The following is a 19,842-nucleotide window of genomic DNA, read 5'->3' on the forward strand; positions in this document are numbered from 1 at the left end:
GAGATAGTATTTTTACACATGCTTTCTTCTGTTTTCTTTTTGTGGTTGTGTTCATAATAAAAATAAACATTTACAATTTAGAATTGGCTAGCTTTGATTTACTAGCTTTACAAAACATATTTCACATTCTGTAGTTTTGTAATAGATTAGACAATTCTTTCTATTAATAGTTTATTCGGCAAATGTTATTAAAGTTACTTAGGTGAAATAACACTCTCACTCCAGCTCAGCTGAACTTGCAGCCACAGTATATAGCCTTAAAGTTGTCGATCTCATTGCATTAAGTTTGAAAGGTGTTTTTTAGTTTAGGTAGCCAGAAGGATAGTTAACTAAGTACTTAAGTGTGTGTATCTTCTTCTATTTATTTTTTTTCCCTCCAGAAACAGACATGTTCTTTTATGCTATCAGTATGGTAGGAACAGACTTCTCCTTGATTGGACGGCTGTTTCCTCATAGAGCCAGAGCAGAAATTAAGGTAAAAATTAAAGCACTCAATAAAGCAATTAAAAATCTGTTTACACTCTTCTCATTTGATATTCCTATGCTTCTTATATTAGTATTGATAATTTTGAAGCTAATTGGCTCTGTAGCAATGCTTCTTTAAATACTTACTACCTCTTGGAAACAGGTATCTAAAACATTAATATGCTGTGTTGAATTCTGATCAACATATCTAGTAAATCTAGCATACCTAGACACAGTTTGTTTCCATTTTATTTTAATTGAAGAATACTGATAAGCATAAGTGAATGTTTGGTGCAGGCCTTTTGTGTTGCCTCTTTCATGGTATCCATCTGGGAGAATCTTTGATATTTCAAACCCTGTTTAGATTGGAAGTAAGGACAAAGATGTTGAAAATAATAAAAAATGATGACTGGTGATATATACTGGGGACAGATTTTATATTTAAAAATTAATTACAAACTTGTGTTCTGTGACTGTGCTTGTAAGTTTTAACAGCTTTAGTTTGGAGAAAATTTTGTTACATTGAAGAAGGCTTATCTTGATCTGCAATTTTGAACAATCTATTTTTGCATTTCTTGCTTGCTGAAAAAGACAAATATACCTTTGCTTTTAGAACAAGTTCAAGCGTGAGGAAAAAGCTAATGGATGGAGGATAGACAAAGCTTTCAGTAAGTAAAGTAAATGTATACCACCCTACGGGTCATTAAATGGTAGTCTTTTTTTAATGGTAATTTTTGTGCTTTGCCTTGCTTGAATTAATTATAAGAAAAAGTGTTTGCTCATAGGTGAGTTAAGAAGGGGAATCTTAGGTTTTTATAACAATCATGGTTCACAGTAAAGATTTTTAGGTTTAATTTCTGGCTTTTCTATATGTCTGATAAACAAGATTAATGTAATCTTTCCTACATATATGCAGTTGAAGATTATTCTGATTCATGGGAATTTCTAGCACAGTTACTTATTGTAAACTGCTTTGTGCATTATTTGAGTAAGCTACGTAAGTCCTAAAGCAGCGTGTTAATAAATTGTTTGATATTATGGTACAATTCATGATTTGTCACTACTTAAATTTTCTAAACTGCTACGTACTGTAACCTTTTTACTGTTTGTTTTTCAAAACCAAACTACCATAATCCATATATATATGTCAACTCTAGCCCCTGCTGAAGTGATACAGACAGTATTTTCAAAAAGAATTCTCTGTTTAAATTTATATAACCATCACTTTTTAATATCGTAATATGTACCACTGATTATTTTATGGAGCAGAAACTTGGAAAGTATACCAACTCTGAAGTCTTTCCTATTTCTTTGCTTTAATCTGATAGAAGAAAAGCGTCCCTTTGATCTTGAATTCTTTGCTCAGCTGCTTGAGAAGGTCTTAGCAGATGAGGAAAAGAAGAAGCAAAAGACTGTTAAAAGCCAGAAGCCAAAGGGAAAGAAGCCATCACAGCCTCAGAAGAAGCTAAAAGGTACTTCAAAAGAATGCTTGAGATAACATTACAGAGCAGTGGTCAGTAATGTTGCTAGCAGAGGAAAAATCACATAAGGAATATTTTCCTTCCCTGTTCTGGACAGGACAGGAGGATCCTGGCTTCATAGCATAACTCTTTCAGATGTAGTTTACTGATGTGCAGGATGGTAATAATTGATTATAGCTGGTTTTCTGAGGTGCATTTTCTCTGGGCAGGAATGTGAGACCACACTGAGATTAGTGCTCTGCCACAGTCTGAAGCACTGATATTCTAAATGGCATATTCTAACTTAACAGTTGATAAATATCTCGGTGAGTTGCTAATGAATTCATTTGTAGAATCCTTGGGCCAAGACAATATTTTTGGCAAGCTCTTCTGTGACTTTTTAATTTAAATTTTTCTTGCATTTAAAACACCTTTTCTCTTAGGGGTTCTGTTTCTCCTTTAATTATAGTTTGACTCCCTAAGTTTGAAGGGTGTGATTCTTTTCAGGGAGTCTTGTAAAAGTTGTTTTAGTTTTCTGGTCTGTTCAAAATAAAGGGTAAAGGTTATGTTTCATTACTGTTGATTACCATATAGTGTCATCTTACCTCAGTACCTGTTAAAGGCCTTTCATAGATGTACTTAAGTTAAAAACAGTTCTATTGCTATTGACACAATTTCATAAATTCCCTGCTAATTCTGTGGGGTTGCTCACTTGGTTGTGTCACAAGGACCCGTTTTCTTTTAAGTGGTATTGTGGAACAAACAAGTGAACAACCTTTTTAAAGGGGATGCTAGCTAGAAAGCAACAGTGCTGTTTAATTCTTAAAATTGACATAGTTTCTGCTTTGCCATAGACTTGATTTCAGATTTCTTTAGGTAAAATGTCCCACCTGTTAGGACTTACAGCCACATATAGAAATTCTGTTCATAGACTTTAATGGTAGATTAAAGGTACTTTATGTGTAAAGCAATGTGAGTATGCTTTTCTACTCCTCTTGCATTTTGGATTTCTTAATTACAGGGGACCAAGTTTGCGGAAGAATAATAAAAAGGCCAAGGAAAGGCTGATTGATGTTCTGCATAAATACAAGATCAAGACAAAATGTCCTGAAAAGGGGAGGGGGGAGAATTTTAGAAACTCATTAAACCCAGAAAAGAACTTGTGAATTATTAGCAAGATAATAATTCAGCTTTCTTATATAAATAAGAAGGATGAACTAAAATACACTTACTGATCAAAATTGCTTTTTCATGGCCTACTCTCTGCAACCATCATCACCTCTTTGTGCAGAGATGTAATTCTTTTCAGGAATAGCAATGCCTATTTTTCCTCAATCCAAAAGTGACTGTATAACCTTCTAAAAACATAGGAACATTTACATTGGCTTTACATCCTATATTGACTTTACCCTGGTGTTGTCCCATGTACAGAATATGTTTTGCATTTAGTGTTAAAGTTTATCTATGCTGAAGCTTTTCTGCGGAGTCAGTAACTGACTTTTCATGGTTCTGCTCATACACCTGACAGTATATTGGCAGTGATGTATGAATTCACAGGATGTTGCTAGTGGAAATATCTTTGTGATTTGTGGTTCCTAATACTCCACTAGTCTATTAACCAGGAACCATATTCTTTCAATAGCAAAAGCTGCCAGCACAGAAGCTGCTAATGATCAAGATGATCTTCAGGAAGCCAGAATTTCTGATGCAGAAACAGAAGCAGATTCTGTGATAGCTGAGAAAGAAAATGAAGAATCTTTAGGCATTTCTGAACAGGCAGAAGAACAGGTTGCATTAGAGCCAACATTAGCAAAAAAGAAGAGAAAGAAGAAGAGAAAAGATGATCCTGAACAGGAAGTAGAGAATCTTCCAGAAGAAATGGCTGTCCCTTCAAAAACTGCAGAAGGGAAATCCTCTAAGAAAAGTAAGAGGCAAAAAAGCTCACTTTCAGACATTCAAATATAAATTTTATATAAAGACACTTTAAACTTAAAAATGAGAACTTGGGTTTTGGTTTCTATCACTGATCTGCCTTGGGAGGTTGTGGAACAATGCCTTTCAAAATCAGCTTTCATACTAAATCTAAACATTTTATTTTATTTGAGAACAGTTCTCTTAAATCTTAGTACTTGGGAATTTTCTACTGGGATTTTTTTGTATTAAATTAAATCTTGCTTCACTGTAGGATTTGAGAATTGGAATTCTAAGATGATGCCCAGAATGTCCAAATTGGATTCATTCTTATTCATTGACAGGGAAAAATGTGGTATGTGGTGCACACACTGATGGTCATACTACCTGTAGAGAAGAATTGGATAGTGTTATTGAAGGAAAACAAGATGAGACTGCTGCTACAGAGGGAGAGAGATCAGAGTCCTGTTTACTGGTGGATGACATAATGGAGAGAGGAAATGATGTCAATTTATGCAGGTAATGTTTACAGTGAAAAGCTTAGGCAGAATAAAAAGTAGTATGCTGGTTTTATTTGTTCATGCTTACCAGTATGTTAACTGGCACAGAATGGGCAGGTTTTTGGCTTCTGAGGACTGTGCTGTGTTTTAGTAACCTGTTTTTAATTTACACTCTCAGTATGTTTTCTGCCCTGATGGGCTTCCCTTGCAAAATTAGTTTACATTAATACTAAAATCCCATGCAAAAGTGCTTTCACTTTTTTTTTAAGAGTGTTTGTGGACTATTGTCTTATCCTAACTCCTAAGATTTCTCTCAAAGCACTGCTTGGTAATGCTGCTAAGTAGTGTTGCTATACACTTGGAATTTGTATCTGTTTCTGGTAAGGTGGTTCTTGTGGGGAAGGAAAGTTGCTTGGACTTTATTTGTGCAGAACCTGGGTGGGAGGCAAGCTTTTGATTTCAATTTTGGGCATTCTTTTACTAGAAAGTGAATGTTTTATTAAACGTTATATAAGAAAGTGGTAAATCTAAAAAGTCATTATGAAGCTGTTAGTGCTACTTCAGAATTTTGGGTTGTTGTATTTAGCTGTATTGTAATTGTTTGTTATTCCATACAGATTTCCAGAAACTTTCATGTGCTTTAATACCTCATTGGAAGCATATAAAGGAACAGTATTTTGTCCTTGAACTCAAGACAGATTGTTACAGAAGATTAGGGGAAAAAAGCTTCTGCATACAGTGTTTATATTAGTAAAGTCTGTTTTAAAAAGCTATCTATTTTTTTAATGGGATTTTAATGTCATCTTGTAATAGCAGCGTTTTTTTAAAGTTTTAAAGCTCATCCTGCAAATATCACTAAACTTGTCAGATTCTTTCAAACACATGTAATTATTTAATGTCAAAATTGCATAATTTTTCTATGCAACTTGATCTATCTGTAAATAATAGCTTTTTCATTACAATACACTAATACAATTTTTGTGTGCTTTTATTGATTTCAGCTTTGAAGATAGCAATTATGTTGTACTAGAAATAGAATCTGCTAAACTGAGAACCCTAGTTATTGGAGATGGTACATCACAGGAGAGCCAGATTTCAGAGTTACTGGTTTCAAAGATTAGAAGCAAAGAAGGACAACCTGAAGAAACTAGAGAAACCAAGGTATTTTTATTTTTGATGTAGTTCTTACTTCTTAAGATCTTCCTCTTTACCAATAAAAGTGTTTTTGTAGATCAAAGCTGTTTTTTGATTGTTTTTGTGATGTTTTTACCACTAGGTGAAAAAAAGGCAACAAGCCTGAGAACATCACCAAAATTTAAATACTATCAATTTGGCTGGCTTTAATGGGTTGTCTGTTATACTAAATTTATTCAGAGAGTATACTGTGCATGCTTGGCTTATCTCACAGACAGTTTCAACAGCTGAACAGTTCAAGTATTCAGAAGTGAAACAATACAATAACAGTAAAACCTTGGAGCAAGATTTACTGGTGTATATTTACTAGTGTGTTGTTGGAAATGGATTTAAGCAGGATGAGCATTGGGTTGTCTCTGTTGCCTCAGAATGAAAACCTGTATAAACTCTTGTCCACTGTTACTGGCTGCCATGAGGTGTATCAGGAAAGATATAAGAAACTGGACCAAGATTAAATCATCTTTCTTTGGGTGTGTTCTAATCAGGTCCAGCAGTTTAGAAGCTTCCTGAGATTGTGTCTGGTTTCTTTTGAAGTCCTTGATGCACCTCTTACTCATGAGTTTGTCTAGCTGCTTTTTTGCATCTGTCTGTATCTTTGTGGTAAATTGTGTACTACAGCTGAGAGTTCATTCCTTTAATTATTCACTTAATATGAAAAATGTATTCTTTGGATTGTTTTAAGCCTGATGTCTGGTAGTTTAATAGGCACTGTACTTCCATTCTTATGTTCCTGTTCGTCTTCTCCAGGCTACTCTTGTTTATAATGCCACTTTTTCCTCTCTCCAACAATTTTCAAACCAAGGAATCCTAATCTTACATTTCTCCTCATATAGAGAAAGTTCCATTCCTCTGATCATCCTTCTATCCTTGTATCATTGTCATTTTTGGAACTTAGTATCATACTGTTTAACGACTTATGCTGAGGGGGAATGAATTACTGTATCTTGTGCTTTCTAAGACAAAGAATGATCTTATGGCTAAAGTCTGGGGTGAGAGGTTAGGAAATTCTAAGTGTTGGTGGTTCCCTAATGTGATGGGTAAATTATTTGTCCTTTGGCCTTTATTTTAGATTGTTACCTAAAATAATGTCATAATGGAAAATCAGCTCTACTTAAGGTCTTTGCAAATACTGAATGCCTGTAGTTGGAAATGTTATAACAACACAGTCTCCTGATATTCGTTAGAACACTATTTATAAAAATCAGTGAGCTGGACAGGGCAATGTGCTATATACACCAGCCTGTTATAGTGGGGTTAGTAGCCTGGATAGCTAAGCTTTCTGCCTGATTAATTATGGCTGTTTGACAAGAGAAAAAGGCATAATAATCTCTAAAACTGGTAATTTCAAAAGAGCTTTTATGTTAGTTCTGTTTCTCTCTGCTGTGGTTAATTTACTTTAAAAATATGTAAACATAATCACTGACCTACAACTAGAAATACTCAGCCAACCAGTGATGTGAAACATGATTCTATTAATATTATTGAAGAGGTAAATAAAGTAGAGAAATAATGTTTTTATGCAGTAGGCTTTTACCTTAATTCACTAAATAGATTCCATAAAATCTTTGCTGTAATTGTGATTAGTTTGCTATATTGTCAATTTTTTTTTTTCATTTTGACTGATGGTCAGTGCTCTCTAGGAGAATAATTTAAATACTAGACCTGTGAAGTAGTGATAGCTGATACTGCTTAAGGAGTCTGTTATCACCTTTGTACAATTAATAAACAAAGACATGAGCTGACAGGAACCTCCTGAACTTTAACAATGGGAAGTGCAAAGTCCTGCACCTGGGGAGGAACAATCCCAGGCACTGGGGGCCACCCAGCTGGAAAGCAGCTTTGCAGAAAAGAACCTGGACATCCTGGTGGACACCAAGATAAACATGAGCCAGCAATGTGCCCCAGCTGCAAAATAGGCTTACAGTATGCTGAGCTGCCTTAGGAGAAGCACTGCCAGCAGGTTGAGGGAGGTGATCTCTACCGCCTATTCAGTGCTGGTGAGGCCACACCTGGAGTACTGTACCAGAGCAGCCCAAACTGGCCACAAGAGAAGCATGGACACACTGAATGGAGTCCAGAAAAGAGCTATCAAAGATGAAGGGACAGAAGCATCTCTCCTGTGATAAAAGGCTGAAAAGAGTGGGGACAGTTCAGCCTGGAGAAAGAGAAGACTTGGTGGGAGCGGGTGGGGAAATCTCAATGTATATAAATACCTGAAGGGAAGGTGTAAAGATAGATGGAGCCAGACTCTTGTTAGTGGTGCCCAGTGACAGGACAAGAGGCAATGGGCACAAAATGAAACCTAAAGAGACTGTGGAGTCTCCATCCCTGGCAATATTGAAAAGCCATCTAGACATGGTATTGGGCACCCAGTTCTAGGTGACCCTGCTTGAGCAGGGGGCTTGGACCAGATGACCTCCAGAGGTCCCTTCCAACCTCAACCATTCTGTGAATCTTGTTCTTTCTGCTTTTCTTTATATTACAGCAAAGAGTTCTTCTGTGTTTATTGTTTCTTTTCTATGGCATTATTTTCTTTTCCTTGCTCAGAACAAAGACACACATGACTTACATAGACCAGATGAAAAACAGTGTGGATCAGAAAGTGATTCTCAGTCTGTAATCATGTAAGTAGAATTATTTTACCTTGCAGTGGTACTTGAGCTAAACCTGCATTTATTTAATTTGGATATAATTCTGATTGGCTGTAGTAGGTTGGACTAGATGGTAGATCAAGATAAATTTTTTTCCATATTCAGTGAATTTTTTTGATAAAAACTTTGACCACTGTGGAGCAATGCTTTGACTAAGATTTAAAACGTTAGATGGGAATAAGAAGACTTAACTAAGCTTAGAAAAAAGCTAGCCCCTCTACAGTCATCAAGAGCAAGACATTTCTCTGAAGTTCTGCCATTCTGTGGGTGAACCTTGGTTGTGAAAGTTGATTTTCTTTTTTTTTTTTTTTAATAAAAGGGCCTCATTGTATTTTTTGAAATTCACAGTTGTCCATCAGAGCTTATTAGCTGTACACATTGTGTGTATGGTATATTAATACCTTTGTAATTGGAAACTGTTGCTCTTTGGAAGTCAGGGCAGGAGTCTTAAGTTGAGACACACCTCTTTAAAAGATACTCCCAGGTGTCTCTGTCTTACCTGCGCTCCTTTATGAAGTTAACCATTGTGACTGTTTTTACAGTTACTGCTGTAACTGAGCAGTGGTGTTAAAACAAATTGTGCCTAAAGTTTCCATTTTTTTGCAATCAATGACTTCCTTTTCCATGATACAATTTTTCAAAAGTGATTTAGGGGTGTCCTACTAGTTAACACTAAATTGTTTTTCATTCTCTGTCTTTCCCTTATTGAAGGGCAGCTTACTCTTATGGTAAAGGTTGTCGAAGTTTTATTTGTCCTGTCCTAGGAAAAATTTAAGAAAAGGTAGTAGTCCCAATCTGAAGATGAGTGATAAGATGTAGGGCTGTCTCAAACAGTGTGTGAATCCTGGGACATGCTATTGCAATGGTTAAGGGCACAGAGATTGATGTATGTACCCCATTCTTCAATAATGTATGGATGTTGGTAGTAGGACAAGGTGTTTGAAAACAGCGATTTATAGTTCTGTGAGTGAGATTTGAAAGAAGGTGGAAGGACAGGAGAGACAGATGCAAAATTTTGTATATAAAGCAAATCTGCTGTACTTGGGAGCAGATTTCTATTGTTTCTATTGAAATCGATATGCCTGTTCACACTGACATCAATTATGAACCCCTGGAAGAGGTATTCCTATTTATTTAACAGCAAGAAACACTTACTTCAAATATTGTAAGTAGATTCCACTGGAAGCCAGCAAAGTTATTAAGGTTTATTTGACACTCTTTGCATTAAGTAGTAGCATATCTTCTAATACCAGGAAGATGTAATATAATTTTTTAAATTTATTGTCTTGCTGCATTACCCACTCTGTCTGTGGTGCTCTTGAAATACATCTTGGACCATATAGGACTTTAAGTTTCTCTTTGGTAATAATATCTTATATCTTAAGGAAAACTGAGAAGTCAGCAGACAGAGGGCGCTTGCAAAGACCTAAACCCAATTTAATGAGATCATCTGCAAGGAGGGAAGCAGCAACCCAAGAGAAAAAGCAGCTCAAATCTTCCTCTCCAGACCTTGTGAATGCAGATGAAAAGGTCAGAAAGAGAAACATAGGTTAATATGCTATACTCTTGATGCTGTATCTGTTTTTATCAATGATGATACTGTGGACCAGCTACAATCTAATAAGTAGTATTCTGAGAATTGCTTCTGAGGTATCTGCACGCTTGTCCAAGAATAATATTCCTTGCCTCAATTACAGTGCTCTGAGGAAGACAGTAGAAGAAGTAGAAATGAAACCACAGAAGTAGAGAACACAGATTTGGATACTAAATCTGAGTAAGTATTGAGACTGCTTTTCCAGTCTCCTGGAATTAACCAACCATAATTGTTAATTTATTCTTTATAGTGCTCTTATAAGAAGACAACAGTAATTGTGAAGTTTTAATATAAATCTTAAATTTGACTTTGGCATTTTCTTGGATGATGTCAAGTAATACTATGGTAGAATATATGTGCTGCTTTTCTGTGAAGTTGAGGAAAGCATTACTTTATGAAATACCAGCTATGCTTGGAATTTGTGAGGGGGAAGGATGGGCAATTGATAACTATGGGTCTGCCTGCCTTCCACCCTCAGTTGCCAGCTAACGTCTCTGCTTCTGACACTTGCAGAAGCAGTTACGGTATGCAGTCTAGTTAAGTTCCTCCCCTGTGTGATAACTTCATACCTTTTTAATAGGTAAATAAATTGAGTTTCCACACTCTGTAAGACTAAAAGTTTGGCTCTCATGTGAGGAAACTTGCATAAGTTTGTACAAATCCTTCTGAAGAGAACCCAATTCCAGTAAAGAAAGCTGTGCAAGTTATTGGATATTACATAGAGTTGAATATTATGGAGTAAATGTCACTGTTATGGATCCTTTCTGCAGAGAACCTGAAAAAACTGTAATTGGAAAAGCAATAGTTAGAGGATGTCGACAGAGATTTAAGCCTAATGTTACAGGAGCATCTGGAAGGAAGGAGCTTGAAAAAGATGCAGGAAATGATCCACAGCCTAAGGGGAAATCTGAAAAGGTAACTGGAGATAATGTGTTAGCTAAAAAGCTGCTGGATGCAACAGCAATGATTATTTTCTTTTTTTTTCCCCTGTGTATAACCAGGTATCAGTCACTTAACCTGCAGTGACAGTGTGATTTTGTGACAGTGAGGCCTCAGCTAAGTGTGAGCTTGTCACACAAACAGTAGATGCCAGTTATCTTTCATGTCCTGCAGTGAATGCAACTTTAGTTGTTTGATCTAGATTTTACTGCACCTTTCTGACTATGTGAAATGTACTCTGTAATTGGCTGTGTCTGTTGTAAGCAATCCATTTTGTATCCTGTTATGCACAGTTATGTGGTCTGTTAGGTAATGTTGTACTTTGAGAGTTAATGTCTTAATGTTCTGTTTCTATTCAGAACACTGACCAAAGTAATAGGTCTGATGCTACCAGTGAGGATGCTGCAGAAAAAGATGATAAAGTCTTGGAGACAGTGTCTCAGTAAGTATGTAAAAATTGAAGACATGTGCTGCTTTCCAGCAATTTGCCATCCCTCTCACTTCTGGTAGTATTACATCGTGTGGTACTCACAGATGTTTCTTCAGAAACTTGCCAGTGAGACAGAAATTGGGAGAAGAATAAGAATCTTTTTTAATGCATGAAACAGATTAAAAATTTTTAGTTTTAAAGCAGTGCTTTTAAATGGGATGTCATGATAAATGCTGAAGAAAACCTGGAAAGTTAGACCCTTGAAAACTAAAACAAGCCTTCCCCACTAGATTTTAGTACTGAAATGCATCAGCTTCAGTGGTTAGGTATTTAAACAATAGGAATAAGTGTTTGTTTTTAAAGTGTAGTTAAGTTTTAGGAGTCTAGTATTAGGAGAAAAAATTCCAACATGTGGGCAGTTTAGTGCACATGCTAATTAAGGATTGTTTCTTGTATTTCTCTTCAGTGGAAAAAAGGCAGCTGTAGTGTAAAAGGAGGACTACATTTTACAGGAGAGATGGTTTAAAAAACCCAACCCATCCAAAACAAAAAAAAAAACCCAGAAGAAAAAAAAATGCCCAAACTTTTATTTTTAAAGGGGAGGTGGATGAAGAGGATGGACAGAGATAACCTGGGTTTGATAATCTGCCAGAAAAATACTTTAGCAGTTATTTGTTTCATTAACATGCTGTGTAACTTGGTGTTAAGGGTAAAAAGGCATAGAAGCATCAGACAGTTGTAATAATACGCATCTGATACTTTTCCCTCCAGTAAGATTATGAAATTACATATTTTCTGAATGTTTGTGATTTTTGACCCTCCATTAAATTCTGGCTTTAGACCAGATAGGAATACAAGAGCCATTATGGGTCAGAAAAAGGTCTGTCTAATGTGGTATCCTGTCTCCAGTGGGAAAAGAACAGGGCAAATGTATAAACTCAACAGGTACCTTTTCAGTCTCTAGCAGGTACACTTCTAACTTTATTGTTTCATGAAGTTAGGAATGCACAGCTCCATTTTAGGTAAGTGTATGTTAATAACTGTTGGAAAAAAAAAAAGGGAAAACAAAAATTACTTCTCTGAGACTCCTTCCACTTTCAGATGTGGTATGTACTTATGGATCTTATGTATTTTTCCAGGTGTAATAAAGCATCTAGTTTACAAGAAGACTGCAAACAGAGAGTGCTGAAACCAACATCTCTAAAGAGAGGCAGAGTGCAGAGACCAAAACCAAATCTGGGAAGAACTGTTGCAAGGCAAAAAGACCTGACAGATGAAAAGGATCCTGAAGAGAAGACTGAAGATGGAGAAGCAGAGAAAGGTGTGATACACCATACAGATGAAAACAATGATCCAAGCCTCAAAAAAGTAAGTTTCTTGAGCAGTTGCTTAGGTACATTGTTTTGCTGGATCCTAAGTAGAAGCCTTTAACAAAGATCTAGATACATACCACATAACTTGTAACCATAGCCTTTGCACAATTTGTTTATTCTTTCAGAATAAACTGAATTGTCATAAAATTTCCTCATGCTTGTGCTTGGGTTTTCCATGAATAGATGGATTATATCTCACTTTGTTGTGTTATTTGTGAAATATCTGAAAAGAGAAGTGCAGATTAAAAAGGTCTCTTGGTAAAGAGATCGCTTTAGATAGTATATAGAAAAATAACAAATTTTTACTTTTAAAGTACCTACTGACATTAGTTGGATGCACAGTAAGCAAGAGAGATCTTTTTAAGTGTTTTTGTAAGAAATACTAAAACTTTTATTTACCCCGTGCTCTTCTAAAAGAAGGGTTGAGCAAATCTTTCATCTTAATAGAGTGAAATTTTTATTCCTTTTAGGATGTGACTGTTCATGAAGACATTCAGCTATGCAATGTGATGTTAGAAGGGGATGTTTCTACAAATTCTGAGATGAACTCAATACATACAAGGCAGTGTTCCCAAAAAAAGTCCTTGGAAGCAGGAGGCTATGAAAATGAAAAGGGATTGTCAGATGTCTTGAAACAGGTTTCAGATTTCAGTACACGGTAAGGTTATTTTTTTAAATGGAGAGAAGGGATGATTCAAAACCATCAATATCTCTAGCTATTCTACACTTCTACGTTCAACTCCAGCATTAGTAACAAGTCTTATATCTATAATGAAATGTTTAATCAAGACAATACTAGACTTATACAAACAAAACCCCAAGAGCTTGAAAGCACTAAATTTATATGCTGATGGATGTTAATTTGATCTTTAGACTCTGAGCCCAGTTTTCAAATAAATACATTTTTCTGATGCTCAGTTCCTGTGGTTATCTTCTCCATGTTGTTCCCAACAGTGCATCCATATATGCTCATGTAAATCCTTGAGTATAGGGTTTGGTTTTCTGTTAAAGTGTCCTTTAAAAAAAAAAACAACAACTGCACTGTAAATCTTCTGGATAGTTTTAAACATGATTAGACAGAGGCATTTGTAAAATGTTTATATTTCTCACAAAGTGTGACTGGAAGTTGGAGTTCTGAAATGGCACCTTTTTTTAACTTCTCTTTGCTCACCTGTTTATAAGGTACACAGATTTTTAGTGATGATCAATGTGCTTTTATTGGATCTTTTTTCACAATGTCAGTAACTCTGTTATTGCTCTTAAGAAAGCTAAGGATTTTTATACTTGGCTACTGTATTGGAGAGCTACATGCAAGTATGTCATGCATGATTTGGAGGACCACTGTTGTCCCATGCCTTTGATTGTTCCTTTATTTGTTTTTGTAGGGAGTCTGATCCTCAAAAGGAAGAGGAGAAAACTGTTGTATCATCATCTCCATCTCGACTGCTCAGGAGTCGATTCCAGAGACCCAAGCCAAATTTAAGAATGACAACTAATAGAAAGGAAGTGCTGGATGTAAACAATAAAGGTGTATCACAGAAAGATACCAACAAGGAAGAAAGTTTGACACAGCATGACAGTGAATGTAGCATCCTTCATGATACAGACGTGAGGCACTTTTTTCTTTAGTTATATTTGAGCTTTTGGGTTTGTGAAATGACATACTGATGTTTTAGAAACTACAAAGTTAATCTTTTTTGAAATTTTTTTTTTTCAAAAGCTGAAATTTTCTACCTGAAATCTCCTGTTCATATAAGAGCAAAAATTACATCCATTCTATGTCTCTCACTACATCCATTCTATGTCTCTCACTACATCCATTCTATGTCTCTTATGTATCCAGATGTGTTTTTTGACCTGAGGTGGCCTTGTAGAATTGATAGTTAAGAAAGAAAAGTATTAATAGACAATGGCAAAGAAGAAATCTAGATTTCAAGCTACTTTCTTTAAAAGAAACAAATGTGTGTTTGTCCTGGAAAGACTAGGAAATTATTAGCGAGCAGTGTCAGAGGGGTTTTTGCAGGAAACACTTCAGAGAGTGATTAGTACTGAACTTTGTGGACATCATAATGTCTCCTTTTGGTTTAGAATCATGACCTTTCCTGGTTCTTGTGTTTACATTTTTCAGAAAGCAGGAAAATGTGAAGTCCTGCAACCATTGGAATCCTTAGGAAAGGAGAAGTCACTTGGCTCTCAACAGGCTTCTGAAAGGCCAAGTTGTAAGTCCTCAGAGACATTTTCAAGACCAAAGGATGGTGAGCTCAAGTTTTGTCTGCCTGAAATTAACCAAGATGGCACTTCAACTACTAATGCAGGGTAAGGGCTTAGCTACTTTTGTTTCTTGACTGTAACAATGAAAGTATTTTAAAAGGAAGTCATTGTGCCAATGGATTGCTAACTGACAAAGAAAATCTAATAAAAGTACTGAACAAAATCTCAGTTCTCATAGTTTTGACACTTGTGGTACTAAAATTCCAGTTACTTCTATGCCAAGCATTAATGAGCATTCATTCATCGTCTGAAACACTAGTTTAATTTCATGTAAACGGAGGAATACTAATTTGCTTATCAGAGAAACAGTGTGAAAATTGCTTTATAGTAATAAGCAGACAGTAAGTAGGTTAGTTAATTGTGTTGTAGAAGTGGTTAGGAGACCAGTGCTTTCAAATTTTTGCTTAAAGTTTTGTAACTTAAACTCAGCAGAACTTTACCTTTACATGGTTTCTTTTAAAAACTCAGTTGTTTTTTATATGAAAATATAATGAACCTGTGTTTGTTAATGGCATGCTTTTGTATTAAGTTTCAGATTAATTTTTTTTCTGTCTGACTTAGCATTGCCAGCAAAAATGCCACTGAAGGAGAAAGTAAACAAACATCTCTTCAACCTGTCCAGTTAGTGCGGAGCAGGTTCCAGAGGTACAAGCCAAACTTGTTGAGAGCTGTTGGAAAGAAGGAATTACAAATATCAGAAAATGAGAGGGAGAAAAAGCCTGAAGCAGAGCAGTTCTTACTGCAAAAAGATGAGTCTGCCAATACTGTTATTGTAAGTTAATAAATGCTTTGGCTTCAAAATTGTGGTTCCTAGATGTATGTTCTATTTTATGAAGTTAAATTAGAACATTTAAGTTGCATTTCTTGAAGCTGAGACACCATATTAGATGAACATGATTCCCAAACCCTGGTATATTGAGGTGTTGCAGGTATGACATCAGTGAAGTCTACAACTTGTACTATTAACCTCATCTGGAAAATCAAGATCTGATTTTGATTGAATTGCATGATAGAAAAAAGGATTATGCACATTTAAGATAAACTCTAGAATAAAAATGTGGTTTATATTGCAATACATAAAAATTAGCTTTTTTGCTCACCTTTCCTGTTTGGATGAATCAAGTCTGTGTTGAGGAATCTAGTATATAGTATCAAGAGAAGGAAGGAGATACTTTTTTAATAGCTAAGTTCTTACTACTTTGAGCTCTGACCGACTTCACAACTAGAGTGCCTGACACTCCTCTACTTTGCACAGGTAAATTGAGTCATTCACCTACACTGTGTATCCCCACAGATACTTTACTAGGCACTGTAAAACATTGAAATCCTTGGAAGTCATTGTAGTATGACAAACTCTCTATAACCCTTCTGTAGGTTGTTTATGAGTCATGTGATGAATGTAGGTATGTCTCTGTAGACTTACCTTAGATCTCAAGCATAGCTAAGCTTTGTAAGAGTGACTCATCTTTTTTAGAGTGGTTATAGCTGATTTTGTTCTTGAACGTCTGTAGAGCTAGCTGGGAGTACTTGTGTGATGCATTCTCAGAGAGGAGTACTAGTGCACTGCATCTGTAGTCTCTCTCTGTGTCACAGTGTCAGCTCAGCCCTACATGAGATGATTGTATCTGGTTCAGCTTTGGCTATTTTAGACCTGTGGCCTGTAGACGACCCATGTACATCTGCTGTGTGCTGTGCAAATCTGTAGAACCACAGCAGGTCTGATGATCCTCTGTACTAATAAAGCTGTCAGACCTGAAGTGAGGGATGTGTTTGAGTGGCTTCTTTGTGGAACCAGAGTGGCAAATACAGAAGTAAAACTAATAAGCCCTTCTGAATCTGAGGTTATGTTACAGTAGCTTGGGTGTGTCTGTGCAGTGTCCAGTTTTCAAAGATTTTTCCATTTGCCAAAGTATTTTGTTCCCATAGTGCTCCATGTAATAGAGAGTTGATTGAATGCTAAATAGGTGTTACCCCTAATGCTGAGGTGCATATAGTATTTAAGAGCCTGACTCTTGCCCAGGACTAAGACGACTTATGTTCTTGCTTGCCTATAAATTGATTTATGTGCACAGGGAGATTACCCTCAATAAATATAAGATGATTCTTTTCTTGGTTCATATTGGGAAAATAGCACAAAGACCAGTAGCTTATACTTTTTAATAAAATACACAGTTGTTTTAAAAACTTGCTTGATTCTCTTTTTCTTCATGCTTTTTTTTTATTGCAAATTAAAGGATGAAAATGAAGCTGTATTGTGTCAAGCAGATGTATTGAGCGAAGAGGAGCAGGAACCACAAGAGGCACCTCAGGTGCCCTGTATTTCTGAAAACATATTGTGTGAACAAAGCAGGTGAGGTTAGAGTTTAGCAAAATTGCATTTGAAAAGCTTTCATCTGGTGTGTAATGAGATACCTTTGCAAGTGTGTTTGTTTTGGTTTTGTTTTTTTTTTTTTTGTTCCTTGTTACCTGTCTCTCCAGTGTTTAATTTTCAATGCCTACAGACAGCTTCTTCCTGTGCTTTCAGAGCATATTTTCAGTTGAGCTGAGCTACTTGTCATTGTTTATCTGGTATATACTTGATCTGTATGAGCTCATAGATCTTTCTGACCAAGTTTTTATTTTACTTGGTTTGTATTTGTATATACAGCAATCATACATGTAACAAATACAGGTTTTGCAAAATGTCAGAGATTTGTCTTTTATTGATCCCGGTGTGCTCTTCTATTTTACTGCTGCTCTTCTTAAAATAAGATCTTAAGCATGTATTAGACTGCAGATACTTTGTTGGTATGGTTACCAGCACAACTTTTTTCTTGATGTTAAAAATCTTGTTATTCCTTCTCACATGTTTACCATAAATGCCCCAAATGAGAAATATGTATTTGAAAAGATAGTTTTCTTGATTTTAAACAGAACAGTATATCAGTCTCTAACCCTCTTGTATAAGTGTTGATTCAAAACTTAAGGAATGCAGAATTGCTTTCCACCCACCCCAACCAAAGTCAAGTGACATATTTTTTTGTTTTGTTTTTGTTTGTTTGGTTTGGTTGTTTGCTTTAAATTCACTAGTGCTGAAAAAAACACTTCCCAAGAAAGCATGCGGAGTGCTCTGAAACCAGGACAATTCATAAGGAATGGATCTCTGAGAACTAGACCAAACCTAGAAAGAGCATATAGTGAAAAAGAATCTCAAGTGGCACAAAAACTTGCTGCTCCAGTTGAGGAAGAAGCAAATAAAGGAGAGAATCTGCCTGTGGCAGAAGAATCTGATGAATGTCTTTACTCAAAAGTGAGAATTCTGTTCAGATGTTTCTGACTATACTTTCTGATGCTTTGTTCCACACCAGCTGTTTTTAAGACATCCAAATAAGCTGTTTTAAATGCATAAATTAATTTTGGACTAGTAAGAATTACATTCTTGTTTGATATTTGTATCCTAATATGAGATCTTCTAAAATTCTGTTAATGACACATTGATAATATATAGACTTCTGTTAACAAATCTAAAGTCTTCACGTAAACTTTGAAATTTCAGTCATGTTAATGATACATTGAACCTGCATGCCATATTTCTGTTGCTGGGTTTCTTCTGTACTCCTTGGTGTTGCTAATGGAAGAGTGTACTGGTTATAGTATCTGTTTTCATTATATAAATAACCTTCTCTAAAGGAACAAGGAACAGTCATGGGTGCCATAAAATACTTGAAAGCTTTTAAGGGAAGTTTTGTCTCAGGTTAACATCTTGATTAACTTGCAATGCTTTCTTTTACAGGTGATATATTTTGTGCTAATGTTGTTGGTTTTTTTTTTTCCTCAAACCTAAGGATAACATGGAAATATTGTTGTCTGTGGAGAATACGGCCAAGAATGACCACCTAGACATAAATCCAAAAAGTATGAAGTCAGAAACATTCTGTTCCTCTAAAAAATCACCTAACTGCCACAGCAAGGGAGAGCAAGAAGAACATCTATCTACAGATGCTGTAGGAAGCATTCAGGATACCATAGAAAGGTAAAGTTCCTTTTGACAAAGTAAAAAAGCTCTTTAAAAACTTTGTGTATTTGTCCAGTTGTTTTCATACAGCACTTGCTTTTTGAAGTGTAGGCTCTGAGCTGTGCTAGTTGTTACATTCTACATGCTGTGAAGGTCACTAGGTGGCATCCTTAGGTAACAGAAGAGTTTTTAAGAGAGTTCTCAAGTTTGTTTTCCTTTTTAGAAGATATCTTGCAGGTGAGGGTAGAAGCCAGTAATCAGAGTTTAGCTGTCTGCATTTCTCAGTAATACATTCTTAGGGTACAGTGCACTATGAATGTGGACCATTGGAAGAATGAGCAGTTCCATTTGCACTCACTTATAATTGAGAAGTAGTAGGTGGAGTAACATAAAATGAACTTGCTGTCCAAGATGTCTTCTGAGTCTCTTCACTTTTTCTTTCCAGCAGAAGTTCATACAATGATGTGCAATGTCCTGGTTCTTTGGTTGGAAGTGATGCTTTTAATGTATGTGCAGCATGAGGCAGTCCCATTTACATGTAACAGTTCTGGGTTATGTTATAAGCTACCTTTTTGCTCAATCTTAGCTAATAGAGAGCAGCCTCAAATCAACTTACATCTGCTGTTTTCTGAAATTAGTTTCTGATTCCCATCTGTCTCTGAGCCTCTGCTTAAAATCTGTTCCATGACTTACATTGAAATCATATCCCAGAGTCTTCGTGCTAACATGACAAGGGCCTTACCTTACAGTCTTCTTGGCTTCTGTGATGGTGGAATTTCACAGAATCACAGAATGGTTGAGGTTGGAAGGGACCTCTGGAGGTCATCTGGTCCAAGCCCCCTGCTCAAGCAGGGTCACCTAGAACTGGGTGCCCAATACCATGTCTAGATGGCTTTTCAATATTGCCAGGGATGGAGACTCCACAGTCTCTTTAGGTTTCATTTTGTGCCCATTGCCTCTTGTCCTGTCACTGGGCACCACTAACAAGAGTCTGGCTCCATCTATCTTTACACCTTCCCTTCAGGTATTTATATACATTGAGATTTCCCCACCCGCTCCC

General features: G+C 36.1%; 1 protein-coding gene across 7 annotated transcripts in view; it reads left to right on the forward strand.

The window, feature by feature from the left end:
• The window catches only part of BDP1 (BDP1 general transcription factor IIIB subunit), a 53,761-nt gene that overhangs the window by 9,284 nt on the left and 24,635 nt on the right, over positions 1 to 19,842 (forward strand). For all 7 annotated transcript variants that reach the window (XR_012626958.1, XM_074855003.1, XM_074855004.1 and 4 more), the window contains 19 exons: positions 381 to 475; positions 1,079 to 1,133; positions 1,794 to 1,937; positions 3,568 to 3,849; positions 4,181 to 4,355; positions 5,338 to 5,497; positions 8,078 to 8,154; positions 9,567 to 9,711; positions 9,879 to 9,955; positions 10,546 to 10,690; positions 11,074 to 11,156; positions 12,284 to 12,512; positions 12,988 to 13,175; positions 13,903 to 14,125; positions 14,646 to 14,833; positions 15,350 to 15,560; positions 17,023 to 17,138; positions 17,858 to 18,077; positions 18,613 to 18,800. Coding sequence is in view for 6 of the 7 variants with exons in the window: in XM_074855003.1 (XP_074711104.1) it covers positions 381 to 475; positions 1,079 to 1,133; positions 1,794 to 1,937; positions 3,568 to 3,849; positions 4,181 to 4,355; positions 5,338 to 5,497; positions 8,078 to 8,154; positions 9,567 to 9,711; positions 9,879 to 9,955; positions 10,546 to 10,690; positions 11,074 to 11,156; positions 12,284 to 12,512; positions 12,988 to 13,175; positions 13,903 to 14,125; positions 14,646 to 14,833; positions 15,350 to 15,560; positions 17,023 to 17,138; positions 17,858 to 18,077; positions 18,613 to 18,800 (3,001 nt within the window). In the remaining variant the exon portion in view is untranslated. The remainder of the gene's footprint in view (positions 1 to 380; positions 476 to 1,078; positions 1,134 to 1,793; positions 1,938 to 3,567; positions 3,850 to 4,180; positions 4,356 to 5,337; positions 5,498 to 8,077; positions 8,155 to 9,566; positions 9,712 to 9,878; positions 9,956 to 10,545; positions 10,691 to 11,073; positions 11,157 to 12,283; positions 12,513 to 12,987; positions 13,176 to 13,902; positions 14,126 to 14,645; positions 14,834 to 15,349; positions 15,561 to 17,022; positions 17,139 to 17,857; positions 18,078 to 18,612; positions 18,801 to 19,842) is intronic.

The sequence above is a fragment of the Strix uralensis genome, chromosome Z, assembly GCF_047716275.1.
Source record: "Strix uralensis isolate ZFMK-TIS-50842 chromosome Z, bStrUra1, whole genome shotgun sequence".
NCBI classification, from domain to species: Eukaryota; Metazoa; Chordata; class Aves; order Strigiformes; family Strigidae; genus Strix; species Strix uralensis.